At 39.3% G+C, this 24665-nt stretch overlaps 1 protein-coding gene, 1 long non-coding RNA gene and 2 pseudogenes across 2 annotated transcripts; 1 reads left to right on the top strand and 3 right to left on the bottom strand.

Annotated features, from left to right (window-relative positions):
* Positions 1-24665, bottom strand: part of LOC146479661 (uncharacterized) — a 153003-nt pseudogene that overhangs the window by 123365 nt on the left and 4973 nt on the right.
* On the top strand, positions 5806-6776 carry LOC146479664 (uncharacterized). Its single transcript, XR_014864866.1, has 2 exons — positions 5806-5939; positions 6084-6776. It is a non-coding gene; the product is annotated as an uncharacterized LOC146479664 (long non-coding RNA).
* LOC146479663 (uncharacterized) lies at positions 7511-8932 on the bottom strand. The gene has a single exon (XM_085110265.1). The coding sequence runs from the start codon at positions 8930-8932 to the stop codon at positions 7511-7513; it is 1422 nt and encodes a 473-aa protein (XP_084966391.1).
* On the bottom strand, positions 22063-24513 carry LOC146479662 (BTB/POZ domain-containing protein 6 pseudogene; annotated as a pseudogene).

Raw genomic sequence — 24665 nt, 5'->3', positions numbered from 1 at the left:
ACATGAGCGAATGAGTTCAGCTTTCTCTTTTCTAATACAGAAACAATTTCTTGCATAGATCCTTTATGATGACAGAGTGCAGGTCACGTTGCTCACTCAGAGTCTCATGACCTCAGGGATGGCCTATTCAGTTCTTGAAAAATTCGAATATTCTCATGCAAACAAAAAACTAACATATAGGCCGTTAAAGATATTATTAAGAAACCTTGTTATATGGTATTCGCCCTTTTAGATTAATTAGGAATTTAGGAAAAAGTATAAGCAGTAAACAGATTCACAGAATTTGGTGGCATATTTTATTCTCTGTGTTCATACAAAATATTACATGTAAAGGTTGTAAGAAGACAATTTTTTTACTTAATTTATTTTTTACAACGTTACCTAAAACTGATGTGCTTCCCTACAGAAAACACTGGAGCCTAGTTATTAAAGTAAATAACCAATGAATGAATGAATAAATGAAACTTTACCCTCGAATTTGATTGAGGCTGTTTAGGCCTCAAGCAAACTACATGCTAATGTGCCGAAAATAAACAAATAATATGTACATATGTAATTAAGTGAAAGAGTTATCCGAAAGATAAAATTTTCTGCACTTCTTTTCTAAATAATTTGATATTAGTCATAGACAGTAAGCTTGTCTAGCTATGGAAGCAGTATACCCTTACTTTGGCCGGATTTCAATCCATGTCATGTGGTTTTAACCTTAGGCAAAACTAATTTATTTACTCCTCTGAGATTTTTTACGTTATCTCTTAGCTTAAACAAAGACTTCATATAAGCAGGCCATCTGGATTGTTCTAAGTGCTCTTCTCGGCTTCAGATAACAACAGTTTCAGTATTTTTTTTTCTTTCCTACAGCTTTCATTAATAAATCGTCCACATAGAAAGTTACACTGAAAACAGAAATTTAGGAAACTGACCATTTGAATAATTGGTTCCGTAGTAAATGTCACACCAGATATCTGAACCACACAAAGGCCACCATTTCCAAACCAAGAGTTTGGACCAGAAGCTTCAATTCGGTATTCAGTGGTTTTCTTTAAGTAAACTGCAAAGTCAAAGAGAATTTCAAATCCATAGTAAGAACTGCCTTTATATAGCATCAGCTTTGAATAAAATGTTGCTTCCTCGGACACCACAGTTGAATTATCACAGGAATACTTTATTTCTAACATCACCTCATAGTCATTGTTCTCACTGCCAAAAAAAACACAGTCCATGTAACATGCCGGTCTTTGTCAACCCGAAAAATTAAGGAAGTCTTTTCGCTCACTGTAGCACCAATCCTTCTCATTTACCGATTCAAATCTACCACATCGGTAGCAGGCAATGCAAACCGTCTGATCTTTGGGAATCCCACTGGAGCAGCCAATACCGAATTGAAAAACTTGGAAACAGGGCTATTTCATGTAGAGAAAGAATTCTTGCATCAAGGACGACAGTTTCAAATTCTTTGTTGGCTTTCATCAGTGGAAAACAGATCGCTTTAATAATCGTTTCTCCAAGAATCCTTCTTTTCAGTTCACCGCTTACTGCTAAACCTTGTTTTTCGCACTCCTTTGTTGCCCACTGATCAACAGCTTTAAACAAATCGATCTCTTCAATGGTCAGAGTATCTCTTGAGACTACTGCTTCAAGTAAGGATCTCTCAATTGTCGCAAATCCATCCGATTTCACTGCTGCTTTTGTCTCTCTGTCAACAACCTCCCAGCATCGATCTACCAGTTCTTTCTCCTCAAACTATTCAGCCGTTGATAGAATGCTGAAAACATTTGACGGATCTAAATTGTTTTGCAAATATTCCGTGCATTTATCAGCGAGTGAAGGCATCATGTACTTCTTAGCCAAGTATAACACTCCCATCACATTACTTCCGCTCAAGTTCACTTCATCGCTGTATATGAAACGAAATAATTCTAACAGACTCTCGTACTCACAGTCAGGCAGTTCAATAGAGTCTCTAGTCTCCGCTACTTCACCGTGAAACATGGCTTCGAACATGCAGGACTGCCAATCGACAGCACAAACTTGTGAGCTGGAATCGCTTGTTTACTTTCACTTTCATCATCGCTTTTTTTTGATCTTACAAACCACAAACTTTACGATCGCTGAAGAGATCGTTGTTGAGCATAAACCCGGTTCTTTCTCTGATGGTGGGTCTCTTTGTTTGGCAGTTTTCTTGTACAGACATCTTGCTTATTGTAACTCATTCTAAAATTCACGATATTTTTCTCCTTGCCTGCTATAGGCTTAAGCTGTAGGCAGTCCTATGAAACAGTAGCTTGCGTAGCAAGCGTTCCCGTACGAACGAATTTTCCCGCATTCTGGCTGGGCAAAAATTGGGGCGAGAGCAAAAAATCGGCGGACGGGGATGTCTCGCCCCAATTTTCGTGCGGCCAGAATACGGAAAAATTCGTTCATACGGGAACGCTTGCTACGCAGGCTAATGAAACAGTCAGTTGTTGATCAGTCAAGCAGTGTGGAACAGAGCCTTCTAATTATGCATACACTTAGCTACCGTCAAGGGCTAAATTTGCGTAACAGAAATGTCAAATATTTTTGCTTCCACCAGACCGGAACGGCATGTACTAAAACCAGGAACACCGGAACACCCCGGAACACCGAATTTGACGGTGTATTTTGGTTGTCCCATTACAGACCATGTACAAAATAAAATGTCAATGTAATTTGCTTATCCACGAAAGAGCTTAGAAGCAGGCGCTAAAAGTATAGAAAAAAAGTAAAAAGAAAGAAAGAAAGAAGTAAATAAAGAAATAAGCATGTAAAGAGGTAAAGAATGGAACAAATAAAGAAACAAAAAGGAAGTACAGCAATACTTTACCAATTTTGTACCAATTTTGTAGCACTGACCGACTTCTGTGTCCTACAGTATTTCATATCCTACACTGCCCGTCGCTCGGAGTTCCTGGCAAGAGGCGAAGCTTTGACAAGTTGCGTGGACACCTAAATAATCTGGGGCATTTTTTTGCTGTGGCAAAAGACGCTGCGTTTCAAAAGGCCTCGAATGAAGTATAGAGTGCACGGGAAACAAATTACAAATTTCGGAGATTAAAGTCTACATGGAGTAACTCTTGAGCTTAGTTTTAATGGTCTTTAAATGTTGACAATGAGGGAGAGAGCTTGAATTTCTCTGCAAGAGAATTCAAAAGCAAGTATTTGTTCCACAGAGAATACCTCATAAGCAAACGCCGTAAGTTTTAACATGAGTTGAAGAAACCGCTAGCAGATGTTTAGAACTGGATCGTAGGTATACTCCCCTTTAAGATATCCTTTTAGTATTTTGGTGAAAGCCCAATAACTGCTTAAAAGAAACGCGCGGCAGGATCTTCCCTAACAATAAACTGATCGACAGGAAGCCAATAGAGCTCTTTACAATGAGAGAGACATATTTAAATCAAGTTCTCCGTACTCGGCAATTAACCGAACTTGACAGTCCTTGATTATCGGCAGTAGCCTATCCTGACAGGCGTTCAGATATTAGGGAGGCGAGCGAAGAAAATTGCGAGGCCAGCGAATGATAAAGACGAGCCGTGAGACTCGAGAGAGAAGGCGAGAGGAGGCCTGGTTGCCCGTTGGATCTGTCGCACCTCTCCCCAGTCTCTTCCCGTTTCTTAACCACTCCTAATATTTTCCGTCGCCTTTATTTTTCACACACAGTGCAATTTTGTTCTCGCCGCTCACTCCTAACTCACTGAACCCCTGGACCAGGTTGATAGATCGGAAACTCGATGTGTTCTTGGAAAGAGAAGAACTCCAAGATAGCAAGAGAAGTAAGTGGTCAGATCATACTGAGGAGCGACCGTTTGAACGGAATCGGTTCGTTTTTCCTCCGCCTCGCCACTGAGAGGATGAGGGTGGGGGGGGGGGGGGGGGGAAGTGACCGTGAACTATCAGGATATCTCACTAGTGTAAGAACGAACGATGATTCATGAATTCATCGATAAAGTTATCAAAATTTAGTAACAATAAGATCCGAGAACCTTCGTAGTTTCTTGTTGTCAAGAATAAGAAAAAGACGAGAAGACACTTGTGGCTGAACTACATGGTGTATCGAGAAGTGAACTGAGAAATTCGTTCCGCTTTTGATTAGAGGAAAAGCACATAAATTCACCATAACAGAATTGCAAGAATTTTATTTACAATGTATTCTCATTACTGCGACTAATTAGTAATTTATCTGTGCCATTTATCTGTATTATTATTGTTCCTGTTCATTATGCTTTGTGAAGTACATGTACCAGCCAACTAACTGGGCAGAGTAACAGTTTCGATACTGCTGAAAATACAAGCTTTCTCGATTATTAAGTGAAAAAATATATCATTTTTTCTGAATTTAATATACATATAAATTAGTGCTGTACTATCAAAATCCCTAACAGACTTCTGCTATTGTGTATTGCCTGTGTAGTATTTCTTTCCTTACTTCTCTGATTATATATCCTTAGCGGTTTTGGGTCGATTTGAAGCGATTTCTTGGAGGTTCAATTCCAAGGGCTGCTCTGATTCAGAAACCACGCAAGACACAAAAGGAACTACAAAGGAGTTCAGGTGCAACCTTTTTATTGAAAACTAGTATCTAATTTTGCCTTCAAATGCGATACTTTTCCCCATACAAACACTAATGATTCCGCTACTCAATGCATGGTTATCTTGATGCTTAAATGACGTGACGCTGATGGCAGAGTTATCTTACAAAGGTCAACACCCGGCCATCGTAGAGCCTGGGCTAACTGTGGTATTATCAAAATCCAGGAGCCCAAAATGTCTTAGAGGCCTCTGGTCTTCTGGATTGCCTGTATTGTATTTCTATCTTTCATTCTGTGATCATGTCCGCTGACATGGCAAAGTTAAGACCTACACCGAGAAAATAAATTCAGGAAATTGGCCTAACGTAGAAGACGTTCCGTTCGTAGACCCTAAAGCGCTGGATGAAAATGTAAATGTCACACCATCGCACTGAACAGTGTTAGAGCCCCTTTCTCCGTTTCCGGATGTTGGACCAGATATTAACGCTTCTATCTGGTACTTGACGTTCTTTTTCAAGTTAACTGGAGAATCAAACAAAACCTCAAATCCATGATATTTTTTACTTTTGCATTGCAGTAACTTTGAAGAAAATGTTCCTGAATTTGACGCAAGACACAGATTATTACTGTCATTCTTTATCTCCAAAGTAACACTGTAGTCATTGTTCTCACTCCCACATAAACAAAGTCCCTGTAAAATTAAATCTTTGTTCACAGTGATGTCAATACGGTCTTTGTTCCCATAGTATTGCCAAGTGCCCGGTACCATGACCGATTCAAATCTGCCACATCGTTGCCAATTTTATAAGAGCAGCAGTTTTTTCGATGTTGCGGACTATTAAACAACCAAACAACAGATCGAGGATTAGAAAATATACGCCTGGGATAGAACATGTCTGATCGCTCGTTAGAAAGTGAGAGTGAAGAAATCGATGAAGTTTCGCATTCAAGGAACTAAGAATAAATTAAATTTCTAGTTGACAAAAAGAACGTGGCAGCGAGTAGCCTAGACAAAAAGCAACACCAGACTGGAGAAATGACATCAGTCCAAGGCCAAAACTATTATGTGAGAAATTTTAAATTTAAACTCGGTCATTTTATCAGACTCTTTGACGGTTATAATTTGTACAACTCATGGGAAAAATATGTTCTACTTTTTCTTACCTTACATTTTCGTCGAGCGACGAATACGCAAGTCACTGTTGAGCTGCTGAGCTAGCTACCTAGCTATTTAATACGGCGATTCAGATAGCTATAGTGTGTGTGCGGATGACGTCACAAAATTACTGGCGGCCATGTTGGAGGACTTACGTAATCAAAATGGCGACTGAAACAACAGGGGTTGAGCCTCTGATGCTCTCAAATTATAGCGAAAATCTTGAAGGCAAGGTAAAATATAGGTATCTCGTTAAAATTTCTGAGATTGGTATAGATCCGCTTCTCATCCCAGCTAAAACGTTGAGCGAGAAATGCCTTCCACCAGTTGAATCCATGGATTTAAAACTTACTTTCGTATCTTGTGCTCGATACTAGATTTATTCCAACGCACAATTTAAAGCTTACAGAAGCCTTCAAGCTTACAACCAGATGGTTAGTGGCTTCATTTCCAGTGTCCTTGGATGTATGATTAACAAGAGGTTTGTGGTGTTGGCCAAAGTAAGACATTCGCAGAGACTGAATGAACCACTAGTGCAATTGTGGATTATAACAAACGAATAAGGTACTGTGATGTCAGCACATTGTGCAGGGTGTATGGCTGGCCTGGGTGAGTGTTGCTCACATATAGCAAGTGTACTATTCTATCTTGAAGTTGTCACCAGACAAAACGGAAGGTTAGCGTGTACGCAGGTTAAGTGTGGCTGGATTTTGCCAAGTTATGTTGAAAAGGCTGATTACGCCAGAGTTAATGACATCAACTTTTCCTCAGCAAGAAAACTGAAGGCAGCCTGGAGAAGTCTTTAAACGATCTTAGTTTGTGCGGCAAGAATGATAACAGTGATCAATCCTCTACAGGGATAAAAGAATCACCTACAGTACAGGGGTCAGTGCAGCAACCAACTAAGGATGAACTTGAACAGTTGTACAGTTCTCTCAATGAATGCAAAGTCAAACCTGTTTGTCTAAGTTTAGTAGAAACATATGCAGATGAATTTATTTCAAAACGAGAGGGATACCATCTATCCGAGATTTATTTGATGAGAAATACATAAACCTTAATTATACTGAGCTACTAGAACAGTGCTACAAAGTTGAAATAAGCCTCACAAATGAGCGAATAGAAATGATTGAGAAAGAAACCATAAACCAAGCAAAAAGCAGTGCTTTCTATCATCACAGGGCTGGACGAATTGGTGCATCTCAATGGCATGCAGCATGTCACACTGATCCTGCACAGCCATCACAATCTCTTATCAAAACAATTTGTTATCCCGACGTGTTTAACTTCCCTTCTGCAGCTACAAGGCATGGCTGCAAACATGAAGAGTTGGCAACAGTGGCAATCGCTGAATATGAAAAGCAGATGAAGGCAAAACATAACAACTTTAAAGCAGTCAAGTGTGGTACATTCATAAACAAAGATTACCCATTTTTGCATGCCACTCCCGATTTCATTTGTTCCTATGACTGTTGTGGCCTTGGGTTGGGTGAGGTTAAGTGTCCCTACTGCATTGATGCGAAAGAGTTTGACTCTTATGTCAAACGTGGCAATGTTTACAGTGATCTTGAGAGTTTTAAAATTTTCAACATGAATCTAAGTTTGTTGAAATTAGAAGATGTTTAAAATACCTTACAGCAATATTTCTGATATCTGATAAAATAAGGGACAATGTCAATCAGGACATTATAGCATTGCATTAATGTTATGACCCTAGAATTATGAGCATTATCAATTATTTTTTCAATAAGTGTACCAAATTGAAATGCAAAGCCATGTTTAGTTCACTTACAAAGAGTGAGTTTTAGTCAAATGGTATGATTGGAGGGCACAGATTCACTAATGCAGAACATACCCTGATGATTCTATCAATCAAAGGGGTTTCCTTCTCTTCTTTTTTCCTGCATGTGAGGTAATCTGTAGGTAATGTACTTTGCAAAATAGTGTATTTTTGTCTCAAAACTCCAATCACCCTTTCCACGTGTATTCGTACGTTTGCAATTTTTCTTGTCTTCTCCACATCGATTGGATCTAACTGACTTTTCCCTTTGGTAAAAGCAGGGATATTTAAGCTTGCCTGGTCTCCAGGCAACAAGTTTGTAAGGAAACCAGAGTTTTCAGTTACAAACTTATCTGATGCCCTACCACCCCATGCTTTACTGACAAATGAAATTGATCCTTGGGGGGTAATGCCAATGAGCGCCTTAACGGTGTTGTGGTGCTTATAATTAGAAAATGTTTGTGCCCTTGCCAGCAAATTGGTAGGCCTGTCAATGAAAATCTCAAAACAGTCGATAATCACAGTTGTTTTTAGACCAAATGCATCTATGAAACATTTCGGCATGGTTTTCTGAAGGTCTTTGCGCTCAGGCCACACTATCAAAGGAGACAAGCGAATATCCATTACCTCGATCCATGAATTGAAGACTCTTGAAACAACAAATCGAGATACACCAAACCGATAGGCGAGATCCTGGTGAGGTACGTTTAGCCGTAATTTCATAAGGACCATAATAAATTCTTGAAACTTGCTTAAGCGAGCACGGGAGAATTGCCTAGTTGCGTGAGGAGCCATAAAGGAAAATGTTTTTATCAAAATCTCGTATGAAGGCAATCCAGTGTAAAATTTGACCTTGTCATCATCATTACAAAAATACTCTTCATCATAAACTTGTCCTGGCGCCCCCTGCCGACCAGCTAGACAGGCAGATTCGTCTGTATTTGTGGCAACGTGTTTTAATTTTAACTCTCTCATATCAGCTGTAACATCTTCGATGTCATCAATTAACGCTTCAACTGGCTCGCTAGCCTCCTCCAGTTTCACAACTTTCACTTTTTCCTTTTCTTCTCTTTCGGCTTTACGTTTTCTGCGCTCCTTGATTCTGGCACTACGCTCCAGATTAGCTTGTGATTTTGCTGTTTCGTCGATTGATTTTTTCTCGTGACCAAGGTGCACAGTTGGGATCCAATCGGGATTGAATCTATCCCAAAGTTGGGCTGGTCTGCCACTGATAACATGTTTCCCACAAACTCTGTCGTTTTCTAAAATCTTTTCTGTCAAGTCATCTCTGCTGATTGCCGCTAACCAAAGAGTACGTCTTTCTGATGACAATCTTTCCGTTTGTTCTCCTTGGTTTGTTAAAACTTTCGGAACACGGCAAAACGCTACATTCGGACACTTGTCGCTTTTGTTCCCACAACCAACAATTAAACAAAACGACGGCATTATATCAACAAGACCAATTCACACTCTAGTTTGATCGTTCGAAGGCTGCTTGCACTGAAACGCGCGTGGATCAAGGCAATTTTTCTCATAGAAACCATTTAAATTCGAATAAAAAAATTCAGGCAGACAAATTGTAGCGTGCAATCAATGAACCGAGACAAATCGCGCAGAGATACGCCGTGAGACTGGTAGATTTTACAATTTTTTGTCATGATTTCTTCACTCGTAGTCATGTCGAAAATGAAAATGATCCCAATTTATAAGAAACTGTTGCACTAAAACCAATTTTTATTAGTTTCACCGATTTTCAACACCGGGATCATGTTTTCAAATTTAAAAGTAATCGAGCCGACAAAACAAAGTGAGCGGAATAATCGGTTTTAGAAATTGAAAAAAATAGGGCTCAAAAAATCGATATAAAGGGGCTTTGTGGTTGAAATATACCTTAAATGACAAAAGGGCACTGTAAATTAGCTACCTTTCCGATTTTAATTCACAAGGAAGGAAAGGAAAATGCGAGGTATATCTTGAAAGCACTTGCGATGCCCGCACTCTGAATGGTAAACACAGGGAAAACCCATCAAAGTGGTCCTCCAACATGACGGACGGTAAATCAAGGGTCACGTGTCCGCACACACACTATAGTTCAGTTACGCGTTATCGAACTAAACATATCCGTCTTTAATTAAAGTCTTTCAGTGCCAGACGTCCCAACCTAAAATGAGATTTAAAAGCGAAAAGCCCTAGAGCAAAAAAGCAGATGACAAGTATGGTGTCTAATTATCGACACTGGTTGTGTGAAAGGTTGTGAAACTATTCTTATCACAGATGCATTTTGGTGAAATTGTTGTTCATTTTCCCGCTCATGATAAATGAATCATCGAGCATACAGGGTATGAGAATTGATCTTTTACCGAGGGTTAAAAAAAAAAGAAAAAAATGTTTATCATTTGCCCTCGGTAAAGGATCAATCTTTGTCCTGAGAAGACTTCACGCTGCCACGTTATTTTTGTCAACCGAAGTCGCATGGAGCCTAAAGTGAACATGAAATTTAATTTACTACGGATTTACTCATAGTTCCTTGAATGCGAAAACTATAAACAGTTTTCATCGCTTTCTTTACCCTCACTTCTTCCAAATCAACAATCAGACGATCAAATCCTCGAATTGTTGTTAATATTTAGCAAGAGTCCGCAGCATCAAAAAAGCTGCTGCTCTTATAAAATTGGCGCGAAAACATGACGCGCTCTTCAGTTAATTTATTTCCCACGTAAATCGTATTTCGCATAATTATGCCATTCCGCACGCCATTCCACATACCATTCCGCAAAATCATTCCGCCTTTTTACCCTCACCGAATGGAATGTTGGACATTTCTCTGGAAATCGTTCCGAAAAAGACGCATTAGCTGAAAAAACGATTCAAAATACTTGGGAAACAATTGTTATTCTTGAAATATTCAATTTTGCAATGTAAAGAAAAATTCATAGCTTTATACCGTCAATAAGGCAGGGAAATTTATACGGGAACTCTGAAATCTCGTTGGCGATTTTCAAAACTGACATGTAAATTTCAAAACTCCGTTCAAATTTCAAAAAAATCGTTCACGCGTGACCTGGGTTGACTGTAATGCGAAGTCGAAACTAAATAAAATCTTATACTTTTAAGACTGATAATAGCCAGCCCCATTTTTTCGCAGCAATTTTGTTTCCTCTAGTGTGGTCGTCGCTTCGTGTTTCCAGCGTGCGGCGGTGGTCAGTTGCCAAAATAGGCATCAATTAGCATCGTTCGCTCGATAATGGGAACGCGCAAAGAGTCGCCAAGCTGAGCCGCGAAATCCTTGGGAGGCAGTTTATTTAATGTCGTCAATGGCTTGTTGAATAGGGTTCCGCTAGATTTGCAATGAATATTTCCCACGGTTTTCACTGCGTGTATCAGGAAAGCTCAAACAGTCAAAGTTTTACAAGGTTTTTTTCCTCCTTCACGTTTTAAATTTGAGTTTAAATCGACGGTTACAAACAATCTGGGACATGAGCGAATGAAGTATTTCTCCTTTCTATTACAGAAACCATTTCATGCATAGATCCTTTAGGATGGCAGAGTGGTCCCGTTGTGTAAATACGCAGAGTCTGATGACCCCAGTGATTGCCTATTCGAATATTCTCATGCAAAGAAAAAAAATTTGCCGTTAAAGAAATTATTAACAAAGGTTGTTATATAGTATTCGCCCTTTTAGATTAATTCGGAATTTAGGATAAGCATAAGCAGTAGACAGATTCACCGAATTGTTATAACAGACCCCCAATGGAACAAGAACCTACTTTTTCTGCACTGACGTTATTCCGATCAAGAATCCAACACCTCTCCAAACAATCTATCATTACAATGAGGCAAGAACTCTTCCAAGTTTTAAATAGAGATGCTTTTTACCCTATCTCAAGCTTGCCCAACCAGTATCAATTATTATTCTGGAAGAAACCCATTGGGTATGTGGAAACCTTCAAACTTTTTTTATTTTTCGTCGGAAATGGCTGCTCCCCACAGTTAATTACAGAATGGATTCCCACCTCACAACTCTGGAACGACTTCTCCAAAGGAGACAAACGGTTACGACAACTTGATTTCTTCAGAGGCCACCTCTCCACCAAATCCAGCCAATGGTTTTATTTCGATATACACCACAATGAATGGCTCCACCTTAATGAGGACATAAAAAATACCTATTCTTAGTAAGTTACATCACACAACAAGAGATGATACTCAGTGCTCATGTCAAATGTGGAAACAACAATTTCCATCCACTACTGCATACGATTTTGAGAACGAGATATTTTTTTATCTCAAAACTCCATTTAACCACTATTTCCTTTTAACTGATTTTATTTACATTATATTACCAAAACTCGATGTTTTTAGTTTCCTGTATTCTCCTCTTTTCATTTTTATGTTTCTAACGTCTTATAATCTAATTAACCTTTTTTGGATTATCTACTGTTGCTCCTTTAATATAAATATTTTTAATTTCTTTTTGTTGTTGCTTTTACTCTATTGTGGTCGAGGTGGCTGCCCTGCAGTCTTTTGCTCCCTCAATATGAGTATTTTTTTATCTTTCGTTGTTTTTGTTTTTGCTCTGTTTTTGTCGAGGTGGTTGCACTGCAGTCTTTTGCTCCCTCAATATAAGTATTTTTAAATTTTTGTTGTTTTCTTTTTTGCTCTGCTGTGGTCGAGGTGGCTGCCCTGCAGTCTTTTCCTCCCTCAATATGAGTATTTTTTTTATCTTTTGTTGTTTTTGTTTTTGCTCTGTTGCGGTCGAGGTGGTTGCAGTGCAGTCTTTTGTTCCCTCCGGCAATATAAGTATTTTTAATTTTTTGTTTGTTTTTGTTTTTGCTCTGTCGTAGTCGAGGTGGCTGCCCTGCAGTCTTTTGCTCCCTCAATATGAGTATTTTTAATTTTTTTCCCAACTTACAACCTTCCTCCTACATACACAATTTCGCTATATTATACCCACTGATTTCAGTGGTGATTGAGAACCCTTTAACCAGGTGATCCCATAACTCAACACCCACAATGCCACAAAGGTTGCTAGAGAATCTACTGTTATCTAATTTTTTATTTTTCACAACAAATCACCTGCAAACCGAAGTGTCTCTTGCTTCTTTATCAATGCACAGGAAATTACAGAATTTAAATTTGAATAGGAGAACAAATTTCTTACACAGTCTAAACTAGCACAACACTTGAGACGCCTGCTCTCTAGGGGAAAAGAAACACTTTCAAAATGTATCCATCGAAGCCATTTTCCAGCAAACTCGTCATGAGTGTGCTAGCCGTTGTTCAAGGCCTTTGTGCAGTGTTTGGTAATGGTTCGGTTCTGGCCGTCATCGCCCGATTTAAATCTCTACGAACACATGGTGACTTCCGAACGTCCTCATCGCCAATCTTTCTGCCGTTGACATACTCAACGCAGTCATCAACATGCCTGTTTACTTGATCTCCACGGTATGGGAGACGACTTGGTTCAGAGGAAAGACGCTGGCCATCGTGGCCAGCTTTTTCAATCGCCTCTTCATTGTTCTCAATCTTGCGTCGATGCTAGCTTTGATGGCAAGCATGTACTTTGCCATTGCTTTCGACATGAGATACTTGGCCTGGAAGACTAAAAGGAAAGCTGTAGTTAGTTCTTGCCTCATCTGGTTAACCTGTACCTTGATGGTGGTATTATGCTCAATTCCACTGTTCAGCATCGATCTCGGCGACGCTCATGGTATTGAATACAGAGCTGAGATTTACAAACAGGGAAAATATTTTGTGGCGGGGTTTATGGCATTGTTCATCATTTGCGGTGGACTGGTTGGTTTTCTGACGATTCACTCGATCAAGAAGCAGAAAAAGAAGGTATGTCAATACGTCTTTCTCAGTCAGTTTAGGTAAAGGTCGTGAGTTTAAAAACTATCAGAAATTAAAGATTGCGGCACTGTCGAACAGAAACAAAATAGACAGAAAGAATTTTTCGTTTTAGGCATATATATGACAAAACGAGGTTGAACAAAATTTACAAAAGGAGGGATTATTGTACTCTCCACTCGGCCTGGCTTGTTTTCGGGTGCCACCACTTCACTCAACTTCATATATACTTCTTTCAAAATATTTTAACGCATTTTTTAGGACAAGACCTTTCGAAAATGGTTTCTTATTTGATTCTTTCGCAAGAATATTTTTCCAAAATGTTGAGGAAGTCCGAATACAAAGCCGTATAAAGTATTTGGAATGACGCGATCTAATTTGATTATACAATCGAATTAAATGTTACATCTCAGATTTCAGCATATATGTATTTGTGTTTTAATTCAAGCATAAAAATGTATTAAACTTTTTTGACAGACCACTTCAGGATAATACGACAAAAATGTGATTTTTCACGAAGAGAAAACATAGGAAATCACTACCATGAAGAAGATTTGAAAACGTGATCTTAATTATCACAAAATTTGGTGAACGTTTTCGTTGAATTTCTCCAAAAAGTATTATTTCGGTAGAGAAGCTTCGTCAAATACTGGACAGAGTGTTTCATGTGATTTCCAAACGCCTCGAAGTCGGTTAAAAAAAAAGTTAACTGCGCCTTCAGTTGTTTTTTTAACCCACTTCAGGGTGAATGGAAATCGAATGAAACACTCTTTCTTGTGTTTGCTATATTACTTATAACGCTTGGATTATACTGCTGAAACAACATTCTCCATGGTCTGCCCAGGCAAGAATTATATAAACAAACATTCAGCGAGTCCAGAAAACTGCTGCAGGTACGTTTCATCACGGAGCCACAGAGCCACCTGTCTTCTGAGATCTGCAATGGATACCCAAAGAATCACGTGTAATATTTTTAAAGTTGTTCCCATCACTTACAAGATTCTTCATGTCATAACATTGGTCTGTTCCCGGCCTATGTATCCATCGTTCTACAGGAATATCGCGCTTTTCACGTAATCTTCGCTCTTCCTCTAACTCTCTTCTCACTCACTCCAGTTGTGACAGTGATATACCCGCCAACGCAATTTTCTTATTCTTCATCGACTTTATAGAACTAAAGTGAACTAAAAATCACTATCAAAATGCTTCGTCGCTGCAATCTTTCAAAACTACCTTTAAAAGCATTTGTATCTGAGAACAACGTTTCTAACGTATCTTTACAACTTTCCTATAATTGTAAGCGCGTTGACTTTTTAAATGCGCGGACAACAACATACATTGATTGATCGTGACCAATCCTGCTTGTGTTGAAACGCAAAACGAACATAACCGAAATCATGATAAAATGAACTCTTTGAACTTAAGTTCTATTAAAGAGGAAAAGTTTTGCCACTGTGCGTGTACAATCATTGCTCGATCTCAATTCGTGTTTTCTCTGCTTCATCGTGACAGCATGGCTACTCTTCATCAAAGGCTAGAAGGTTGTCAACCAGGCTGCGGATTGATAAGACTTCCATTAATTAAAAAATAGGGAGCATAGAATCTCCAAGAAATTATCTCGATGCTACTATACTTTTACCTTAAACTTGTTGTTACCCAAAGCAAGCTTAGTAGAGTAGCTACGAGCCTCTCATAGGACATTGAAGCCAACCGGCTTTATAAAAACCAGTTAACAATGATTCCATTTCCGAGAGTGCTTCTACAAAAATCTTCAGGAGAGCTAATCTGTCGCTCCATTACAGAGACATAGCCAGCTGACGAAGAAAAAGCTTGATTTCTCATCTAAGGCTTACATTCTCCTGCGTCAAACTTGCGGGCAGTGAAATATAAGATTTCAGTTTGTAAATAACTTTTAATAGAATATTATACCAACTCGAAGTCAGTTGGCTACTGTTAGTGCACGTAGTCACTCTATCATGTCGCTGAGGTGTTAACTCGTATTATTAGTGGATTAGTTTCAAAATTCTCATGCGTAGTGTGTATTATTACCTAACACCGTACAATGTAATTCGCAAGTAACAGCACTGCTTGCTTTTTCAATTTTGGAAAGAAATGGATTCTAAAATGTCATCTGAAAGCCAAACTGGACATGACCTGTTGACGCCTGTGGTTTCGTCCAATTTTGGCAAAGCTAGGAATTTTTTCTCATCCAAATTGGCCAGCATGTTGTCCTACTGCATATATAATACATTCGCTTAAGTCGGATACAAAATATACATACAGTTATGTAAACTATACATCCACCACCGCAAGCGCGTAGTAATGCCTGGGTACTTGGGTGAACGTTCTCCTCCCATGACTGCGATCCTTTAGGCCAGCGCTACCTTAAATCACCGGTGCCCTTGATCGTGGCACTGACCAAAAGGATCGTGACTCTGAGGACGAGATTGATAGATGCATGTGTAGTTATGTTACTGTGGTCACGCAGGTGTCTGCCACATACGTGTAGTATTAATACAGCCATTTACCCACGCCGATTGTCTTTTAGTTGCTTGAGGAATCCTTTTTTGTGTTCTCTTTACAGAAAGCGCAGATGAATTCACGCGCACTTCAAGAACAAGCCCGACTGCAAACATACATCAAAGCGACCAAGACCATCGCCATGACAGTAGCTGCTTATTTCATGTCATATGTTCCTGCAATCGTGTATGCAGTGGTGGGTCAAAGGGAAATGAGCCAGGTCGACTCTTGGTTCGGCTTTGTCGCGTGGAACGCTACTTTCTTTTCAAGCGTAGTGAACCCGATCATCTACTACCTTCGGTTCAGAAGACTTCGCTCCGCCTTTAAGCAATTCCTGAAAGATCCCTTTGGATCAAGTGATTTTAAAGAGAGGCCAACTGGACCGGGTAAAGAAATAGGGAAACGAAACCCTGAACAGGCTGCTGCTAAGAAGAATGGTGGCATTAAAGCAAATGGAATCACGTTTTTTGGTGGTAATAAGGTAATGCCCTCCGAGGCTCTGCCAGCTCATCTTCGCGTGCCTGAAGCCAAAGAGAGTAGACTTGATGGTGGAGAAAAACTGCAAAAAGGAGATATCTGTTTTTCGACATCAGGCGCTCTCTCTGGTGCACTCATTGCAAGCTCATTTTTTCCGGTGATTGAGCGTAGAGGAGCTTGGGGGATAAACGAAAAGAAGACGATGGTGGAAAAGGGGATGCCAAGTGCAGGAACTGGAATGGCGACAGAGTTCGGTGTGGAAGAAGAGTCCAGCAAAAAAGGATTGGGCAGCGTTTCCGAAGGAGAAGCGCATTTCACCTTCAGAGGGAATGTCGTCCATCGTCTAATTACCAACATGGAAAAAATTCGGCTCCAAACTGTCGAAAAAGGAGAGATGTGCAGTAAAAGTGAATCGGAAACAGAACCAGCAGAGACGCACCCGGATTGCTTAAAGAAGAAGACGATGGTAATGCAGGATGACAAGCCATGCAAGGAAACAAACGCTGAAACGGAAGATGAATTTGAAAAGGTTTCCAACAAAAGTGGAACCGAAAATGATTTCCAAGACGGAAAGCGTCTATATCCGAAAGAAAAAAATCAACGTGTTGGAAACAACTGACTCCGGGAAGGCAGAGGATTCAGCTCAAGAGGAACAAACGCTGGCTGACTACAAAACGGAGGGAACAAGAACAACCCCAAGAGAGAAAGAACTCGAGACGAAATGGTTTAGTTCCAATCTCCATTTAAGGGCCTGCATACTTTAAAGGAGGTAGGGTATCCCTGGTGCTAGTGTTTCTTTGGTAACCGAGATACAGTTGTCTCGGGTTTCCGAGTCGTATTGCAGTATTATAGTATGCACCGTTTGACACCGTTTTAGTCTCCGATCTGATAGCCCAAAGCGCGTTGACCCCTGATAACGTGAGTGAAGGTGGACAGTCATCAACATCAAAGATATAATAAGCTTTATTGTGATATACATATTGTGAAACCTCTGTGTGTGTTTAGTTTGTGGGCGCCATTATTAACATGAACAATTTAGCGGCAAGTAATCAATGAACCAAAAAAAGTTTTCTATTTTCTAAGCGATTCCGTCGACATCTCCTTCAAAACCCTGTCAAACCAGTTATACCCTAAACATTCTACCCTCTTTTACAATGATAAATCACATGACCCCCTTCCACCCCGATGATGCAGTTATTCTATTTTTAGATTATGATGTCATCTTTTCCAATAATGTAACCTCCGCCACATAACGTCATAGACGTTAATTTATTCTCCTGCAAATTAATGAGGTTCCTCCGCAGAAGACAGGACCAAGCGGTGCATACTAAACTACTTATTACCCTAGGAGCTCATGCACAACAAGTCAAGCATCATGCTTTTGTTCATCCACTCAAAACTCACAACTGAGTATAGCGCTTGTACCAAAACTTGTTGTTGTCACAAAAGTCCAATTTTTGGGCCCTATAGAAGTTTTCAGTTCAATTTCTACTAGACGTTACCTTACCTCCTTGTAATACCCAAAAATAAGGAGTGACTCTGACATAGACTTTCTTAAGTCTGTTTTTTAATAAATCCAGACTTCATCCCTCCTCTCCCGAATCCGTCGTTTGTCCTTCATGTTTCGCCCCTTAAGAAGTTGTCTTGTGACAAATCTAACTCCGATGAATATCTTTTCTCTCCCAAAGTGCATGCAATCAATCCAAAATGGCCGCCATTCATTTTCGCGTCATGACATCATTACTTTCCGTTACAGACCTAAATTAAAGGGAAACATATTTTGACGAACTATCTATCACTCTAAGTGTCATCTTCATTAGTTTTATACCTCCGAATTTATAGAGGGTGCAGAATTCCCCCCCAATCTAGATAGGCATTTGTTTTTTAGCTGTTGGGGTTGTGATTGAAACAACGCTACAGCTGAACCTCCAAAATGGGTTATGTTCGATTAACTGACCAAGTGTAGCTGCCAAGAGCGGTGTCACCGGCAGCAGACGCAGCTGCACGGTTGTATATGTACTTTGGAGGTGCATGGCCTAAAATGCTGAACGAAGTGTACATTCAATTTTCATCTGTAACGCGTGAGTTACATTCAACGTCAGACATGAGAAATGAGGTACACTCTGTTTTTTTTTTTTTTTTTTATAAGAACGCCTCTAATTTTGTAGCTGAGGCTGAATGTTCTTATATTTTTCTGCGATTTAAGGCTGAAAACGTTCTTAAGATGTTTTTAAATTGCATAGTATACACTACATGTATTTCAGTAAATCAATGCGGAAGTGACTAGGAAACCTTCCAAAGTGCATTGCCTGCTGAGATATGGTATCAAGAACTGCTGATTATGACAAACCGAGATGTGTGTCACCATGATTGTTAATGTTATACAAAACATGCCCCTAAGTATTTTGTTTAATTTACATTTGTTACCTTGATTTTATATACAGATTAGCAAAATAAAAACGTTCTTAATCGACTCCCAGCCTGAGGAATGTTCTTTTAAAATACGTTCTTAAAATATTGGTTAATCTCAGCCTCGAATTTCTTATAAAATAGGTTCTTATAACAAAAAAAACAGTGTACAATAAATAAAATGAGATTCAATAAATTGTATGTTTAAGGGCCGCTTGAATAGCCCAGAAATTTGTTTTTCGCTGAGTGCTTAGAAAATCTGTGAAAAGTGATCAATGCTAAAGGTAATGTTACCAGGAAAACTGTTCAGTAATACACATGTAACCGGACTTGTCGTTATTAACAGTTTTAAAAATGTCTGTGATCGAGTTGGGTTGATGATTATTATATTTTTCCTTGTTGCATTCTTTTGCTCTGCTCGTTTTGATGCAACTTAGTTTTTGAAGGTTTTCTTTGAAGCCTGAAATTGGCTCCAGTATTTCAAAAGAAAAGAAAACATTTTTAAGTTGATACAATGAAAACTTAATTTAATTTACAATTTTAGATGTATTTCTAGGCATTTCAGATGACTTAGCTTTAGAATTTTTTAGGGTGCGCGCGCGTTCGCTTTAATAATTAATAATTATTAATAATACTGGAAGGAACGTCTTCATCTCCTTTCCTTTGCGGCAAGCGTAATTTTTGCGTTGTACAGGAATTTCCGTGCAGTTTTTGCTTTCTAAGATTTTGGATAGCCTGTTTTTAAATTCTAAATTCCGCTTGCCTCTCACACCCTACGAATTCAAAGTAACAACAAAGCTCTCTGCCTGGCTTTTGAATGAAGGGGACCACAAGACGCCCAAATAAACTGTTTTGAATAATTTTGGGTGCATGCCGGATCCTTTGTAGTGGAGATGCACGTGATAGATGTTAATTTGCTTGTAAATAAACCAAACTTATTGCATGGCTGACACTATACGACAAAGAGTAATATTATTGGGGCAATATTTCAACTAGTACTACTAGTCTTCTTCAGGGTCACAGTTTTAATGAGAGAAATTAAGGGCTCTAAAATTTAAATTTGAAAACATAAGTGGTTAATAGTTAACTAATGTATATGACACAGCGTTTAAACGTGCTTATAAGATACCGTACACTGCCGCTTATAAACCATCCGCTTCTAAGCCCCCTCGGTTATAGGCCCACCTACATGCAAACAAAAAAATACGTCCGATTATAAGCCCATCCGGATATAAGCCCCCCTCCAGCAGAAGCAGAAGGCCACACCACTCAGTAAACTAGAAATTAAACCGTCATTTTATAATTACGGCAAGCTTCTCTGCTGTGAACTAGACATTAAAACATTAACTAATGACGGCGAACATGAGCTCTGAACTTCCGTTTTGTTGGGTTCCAGTTGCGGTCGTGTTGGTACAGTTTTGATTTTGTTTTGAAATTCAACTGAATTCGATTTATTTTCATTCAGTTTACATTCATTCACACACAAGGTATTCCGTCCACAAGCAGTAATCAGGCTTGATGACTGTTAAATTGGATATGTCAAATCAGCTTGGACTTCGCACAAAACAAATGACTTCCCTGTTTTCATATCGCATGGTAAACTACAGCATTACTTTGCAAGTGGTGTAACAGTGACCAACTTCCCCGCATCCCCAACCCCAAGCCCTTAGTTACTGCTAGAATCAATTTCATGTTTGAGCAAAAGTAACTTGTTTAAATATATGGTACATTTTTCATCACAACAGAGCAAAATCCCCGTTGTATTGCCCCTTTAAACCCCACAAACATCATCCTTTGGACAACTTTTGAATACCCTCACTTTTCTTTGTCGTAGCTTAAAGGCACCTCGTTTCAAAGGGTCCCGAATAATGTTCACGAGAGTCAAACAGATACAAATTCAGAGATTGTAGTCCACATGGAGTAAGTCTTGAGCTTGTTTTTAAATGTTGACAAGGACGAAGAAAAGCTTGATTTTCTCTGGAATAGAATTCAAAGAGAGTATTTGTCCTACAGAGAAGACCTCGAGAATGAAAGTAAATCCGAGTATGTTCATTGTGTTCAAATTATATATTAAGACAACAAATTAGAAAAACTAAGTTGGAAAAAAGTTATATTTCTGTATGAACTATACCATCATCATAACAAATTTATGCGATCCGAGCGACAAGAAAGGCGAGGAGACTGGAGAGAGAAGGTGAGGTTGTTTCGCCCCCTCTGTTAGTTTTGCACGCCCAATAATCAGTTGTGTTCGTGGCAGTTCGCCAATTTCATAGTTTCTTATGTTTCCTTTCTCCACGTGCGGTCTAAAACAAATAAACCCTTGTTAGGGTAATTAATCATGTCAATTATAAAGCCACGTGCCTTAAGGTTTAAGAACTCGTGCACCGATCACGAAACCCTCCTTTTTCCACGTAGTTAGCTAGGGTTCAGCTTTTACGAACTCAATCAAGACTGAAATACTTAAGAAATCTTTCACAACTCGGAGACTAAAGTAAGTTTTTAGTTTTCATATCTAGTAGCATAATATTAATATCTCTGTGTTTATGGTTAAGTTTCGTACCTTAGCTTCGCCCATTGCTTTAGTTTGCTCATCGCGTAATTAGTTTCACATCTCACATTTTTAGAGTGTTAATTAAGGTAGTTTTCTGTTCGTTAATTTTCTAGTTCGGGCAACTCAATCATAGCCACAACACCTCGAAACTATATCACCATCTTCGCCATCCAATTTGCTGTTTTCGATTTTGGGTTTATCCGCTGCAACGAATTATTTAATAATAAAGTGAGCATATCGAATCAGTCTCGATTTATGACTCTGTGGGTCAACTGGGCTGAAGAATTTATTACGCTACCCTGTCGCCCACTCCCTCTCCCCAGTCTCTTCTAGTTTCTTATCCACTGGCAATATGTTCCTTTACCTTCCGTTGTAATTCGTACACCTTGAAATTTTCTTCGCGTCGGTTCATCACTATCTCAACGACTGGAAAAGGTTTGAAGAGTGAGAACTCGATGTGCAGTTGGGAAAGAAAAGAACACTTAGATACCTAGAGAAGTGGTCATAAGAGGAGCTGTTTCAAGCGCACTCGGTTCGTCTTCCTCCAACTCACCAGTGCGAGAGCGACGATTTATGTGTTCATCGAAAAATTATCGCAATTTAGTGACGATATGATCCGAGAACCATCGTAGTTTCTTATTGTCAAAAATAAGAGAAAGACTGGAAGACACTTGTGGCTGAACTAATATGTAAATTCCATTCATGCTATATTTTAGCCTGAATTCACAAAATTCGTTGTTACCAGAGGAACTACGAACAAAAAGACACCTCGAGTAAATCGTGGGAATTGTAATGAAACGTAGCCATTCTATTCATTGTGACTAACTCGGGCGTTATAGTGAAGTGTATTGCAATTCTTAAGACTAATTTATCCGAGTCATGCTTGCACCTATTATGATTGTTCTAGTTCATTATTTTGTGAAGAACTAACCAACTAAACAGCATTAGAGTATAAGTCTCGATACTAACTAATACACTGGCTGAAAATACAGACGTTCTCGATTCTTACATGTAACAACTAAAAATTCCATACTTATAACCTAATCAGACTTGGCCTTAAATGTTTTTCTTTTTTTTTACATTTAAATTGTTCTTCAATTACTATACACACAAATTAATATTTTATTATCAAAATCCCTAACACGCTTCTGCTATTGTGTATTGCCTGTGTTGTATTTTTGTCCCTACTTCCATGATCATTCCATAAAGTAAAGAACTAGACCGAGAAAAGAAATTCAGGAAATTGCCCTTCGATAAGAGATGTTCCGTTACTAAGGGCAGAAGTGCAGGCTGAAAATGTAAATGTCACACCACCACACAGTAGAGAACTGGAGCCACTCACTCCCCTCCCAGATGATGGACCAGATATCAACGCTTCTATCTGGTACTTAGTGTTCTTTTTCAAGTCAACTAGAGGGTTAAACAAAACGTCAAATCCATGATAGCTATCACTTTTGTATTGTAGACGCTTTGAAGAAAATCTTCCTGACTTTGAGGCAATACGACAATTGTTAGTGGCATTCTTTATCTCCAAAGCAACTCTGTAGTCATTTCTCTCACTCCCGCATAAACAGAGTCCATGCAACGTTATATCTTTGTCCACAGTAAAAGCAAGAAGGTCCTTACGCCGACCATTATAATCCCAGCAACCGACCGAGACCGAGTCAAATCTACCACATCGGTAAATGACTGCAGTCTTGGCTCTTGTTCCTGACCGCCTGGTATCTGGAAATCCCACCGGAGAAGTCAATGATGAACTGAAGAATTTAAAAAAGGTCACCACTTCATTTGCAGTAAGAATGCTTGTATCAAGGACAGTAGAGGCAAATTCGTCCTGTTTCATCACTGGAAAGCGAATAGCTTTGATAATCTTTTCGCCAAGTATCCTTCTTTTCTGTTCACCGTTTACTGCTAAACCTTGTTTTTCGCACTCCTTTGTTGCCCACTGATCAACAGCTTTAAACAAATCGATCTCTTCAATTGTCAGAGTATCTCTTGAGACTACTGCATCAAGTAAGGATCTCTCAATTGTCGCAAATCCATCCGATTTCACTGCCGCTTTTGTCTCTTTGTCAACAACCTTCCAGCATCGATCCACCAGCTCTTTCTCCTCACACTTTTTAGCCGTTGGCAGAATGTTGAAAACATTTGACGGATCTAAATTTTTTTGCAAAAAATCCGTGCATTTATCAGCAAGGGAAGGCACCATGTACTTCTTAGCCAAGTATAACACTCTCATCACATTACTTCCGCTCACATTCACTTCATCGCTGTACATGTAACGAAACAATTCCAACAGACTCTCGTACTCACAGTCAGGCAGTTCAATAGAGTGTCTAGTCTCCGCTAGCTCACCGTAAAACATGGCTTCAAACACAGGACTGCCAATCGACAGCACAAACTTGTGAGCTGGAATCACTTGCTTACTTTCACTTTCACCATCGCTCTTACGAACTACAAACTTCACATCGCTGAAGAGATGGTTGTTGAGCATAAACGTGGTTCTTTCTTTGATGGTGGGTCTCTTTGTTTGCCAGTTTTCTTGTACAGACATGTTGGTTATAGGAAGGCATCCAAAAGTTCACGATATCTCTTCTCCTTGGTCGCTGTCGGCACTTCTATCAAACAGTTGTTGATCGGTGAGTCAAGCAGTATCGAACAGCAGCCGTTTACGCATACTCACATCACCATGCTCAGCTTTCGTGACGTAAATATCAAATGTTTTCACTTTCACCAGACCAGAACGGATTTTATTGCGTGGTTTTCTAAGAAATATCGCGGCGGGATGATAGCGCTAAATACTTTGCATTCAAGTGGTTACACGACAGGCCACCCAATCGTAGCGTATACGTAAGGTTATTTACAGCTGATTTGAAGCTGTAAATGGTGGTGGTATGTACATGTATCTTGAGTAATTTAAAAAAAAAGTATTGCTCTTTACTTTGTTGTTTTCTCAGTTGTTCTGCGTACTTAGAGCCAAACTTCGGGGCCGTTTATGCGTCAAATGTGCAGATATAATTGAGTGGAATTGTAGCAGTTCGCATTAGGCATATATGTGAGATTGTCGCTAGACTGAGTCGCCGGAGAGAAACTGAAAATAATACGAAATAAATCCTTTTTACTTTTACTTCATTGTCCCTTGGTGTGTCCTGGCCGGTTCAAACGCCATTTTGACGATTTGTGTTCACTCGAGCTACTATCCACTATAATATAAATACTTGTCTTGGTGCTTGTATGCAATTGAATTGTATGAGTTCCAATGAGTTGAGTTGAGTTTAATACAGTACATGACAGGAAAGGACAGACATGCTGCTTATTTGAACGCGTTCAGAAATTTACGATATTTTTCTCCTTGGTCGCTGTAGACGTTCC

Source organism: Pavona decussata, unplaced genomic scaffold (genome assembly GCF_977016875.1).
Source record: "Pavona decussata unplaced genomic scaffold, jaPavDecu1.1 SCAFFOLD_58, whole genome shotgun sequence".
Classification (NCBI taxonomy): Eukaryota; Metazoa; Cnidaria; class Anthozoa; order Scleractinia; family Agariciidae; genus Pavona; species Pavona decussata.
This window is presented reverse-complemented; position numbering and strand designations above follow the sequence as displayed.

Coding starts and splice junctions, on each gene's coding strand:
- LOC146479663 (XM_085110265.1), bottom strand. CDS start 8,932: ATGCCGTCGTTTTGTTTAATTGTTGGTTGTGGGAACAAAAGCGACAAG.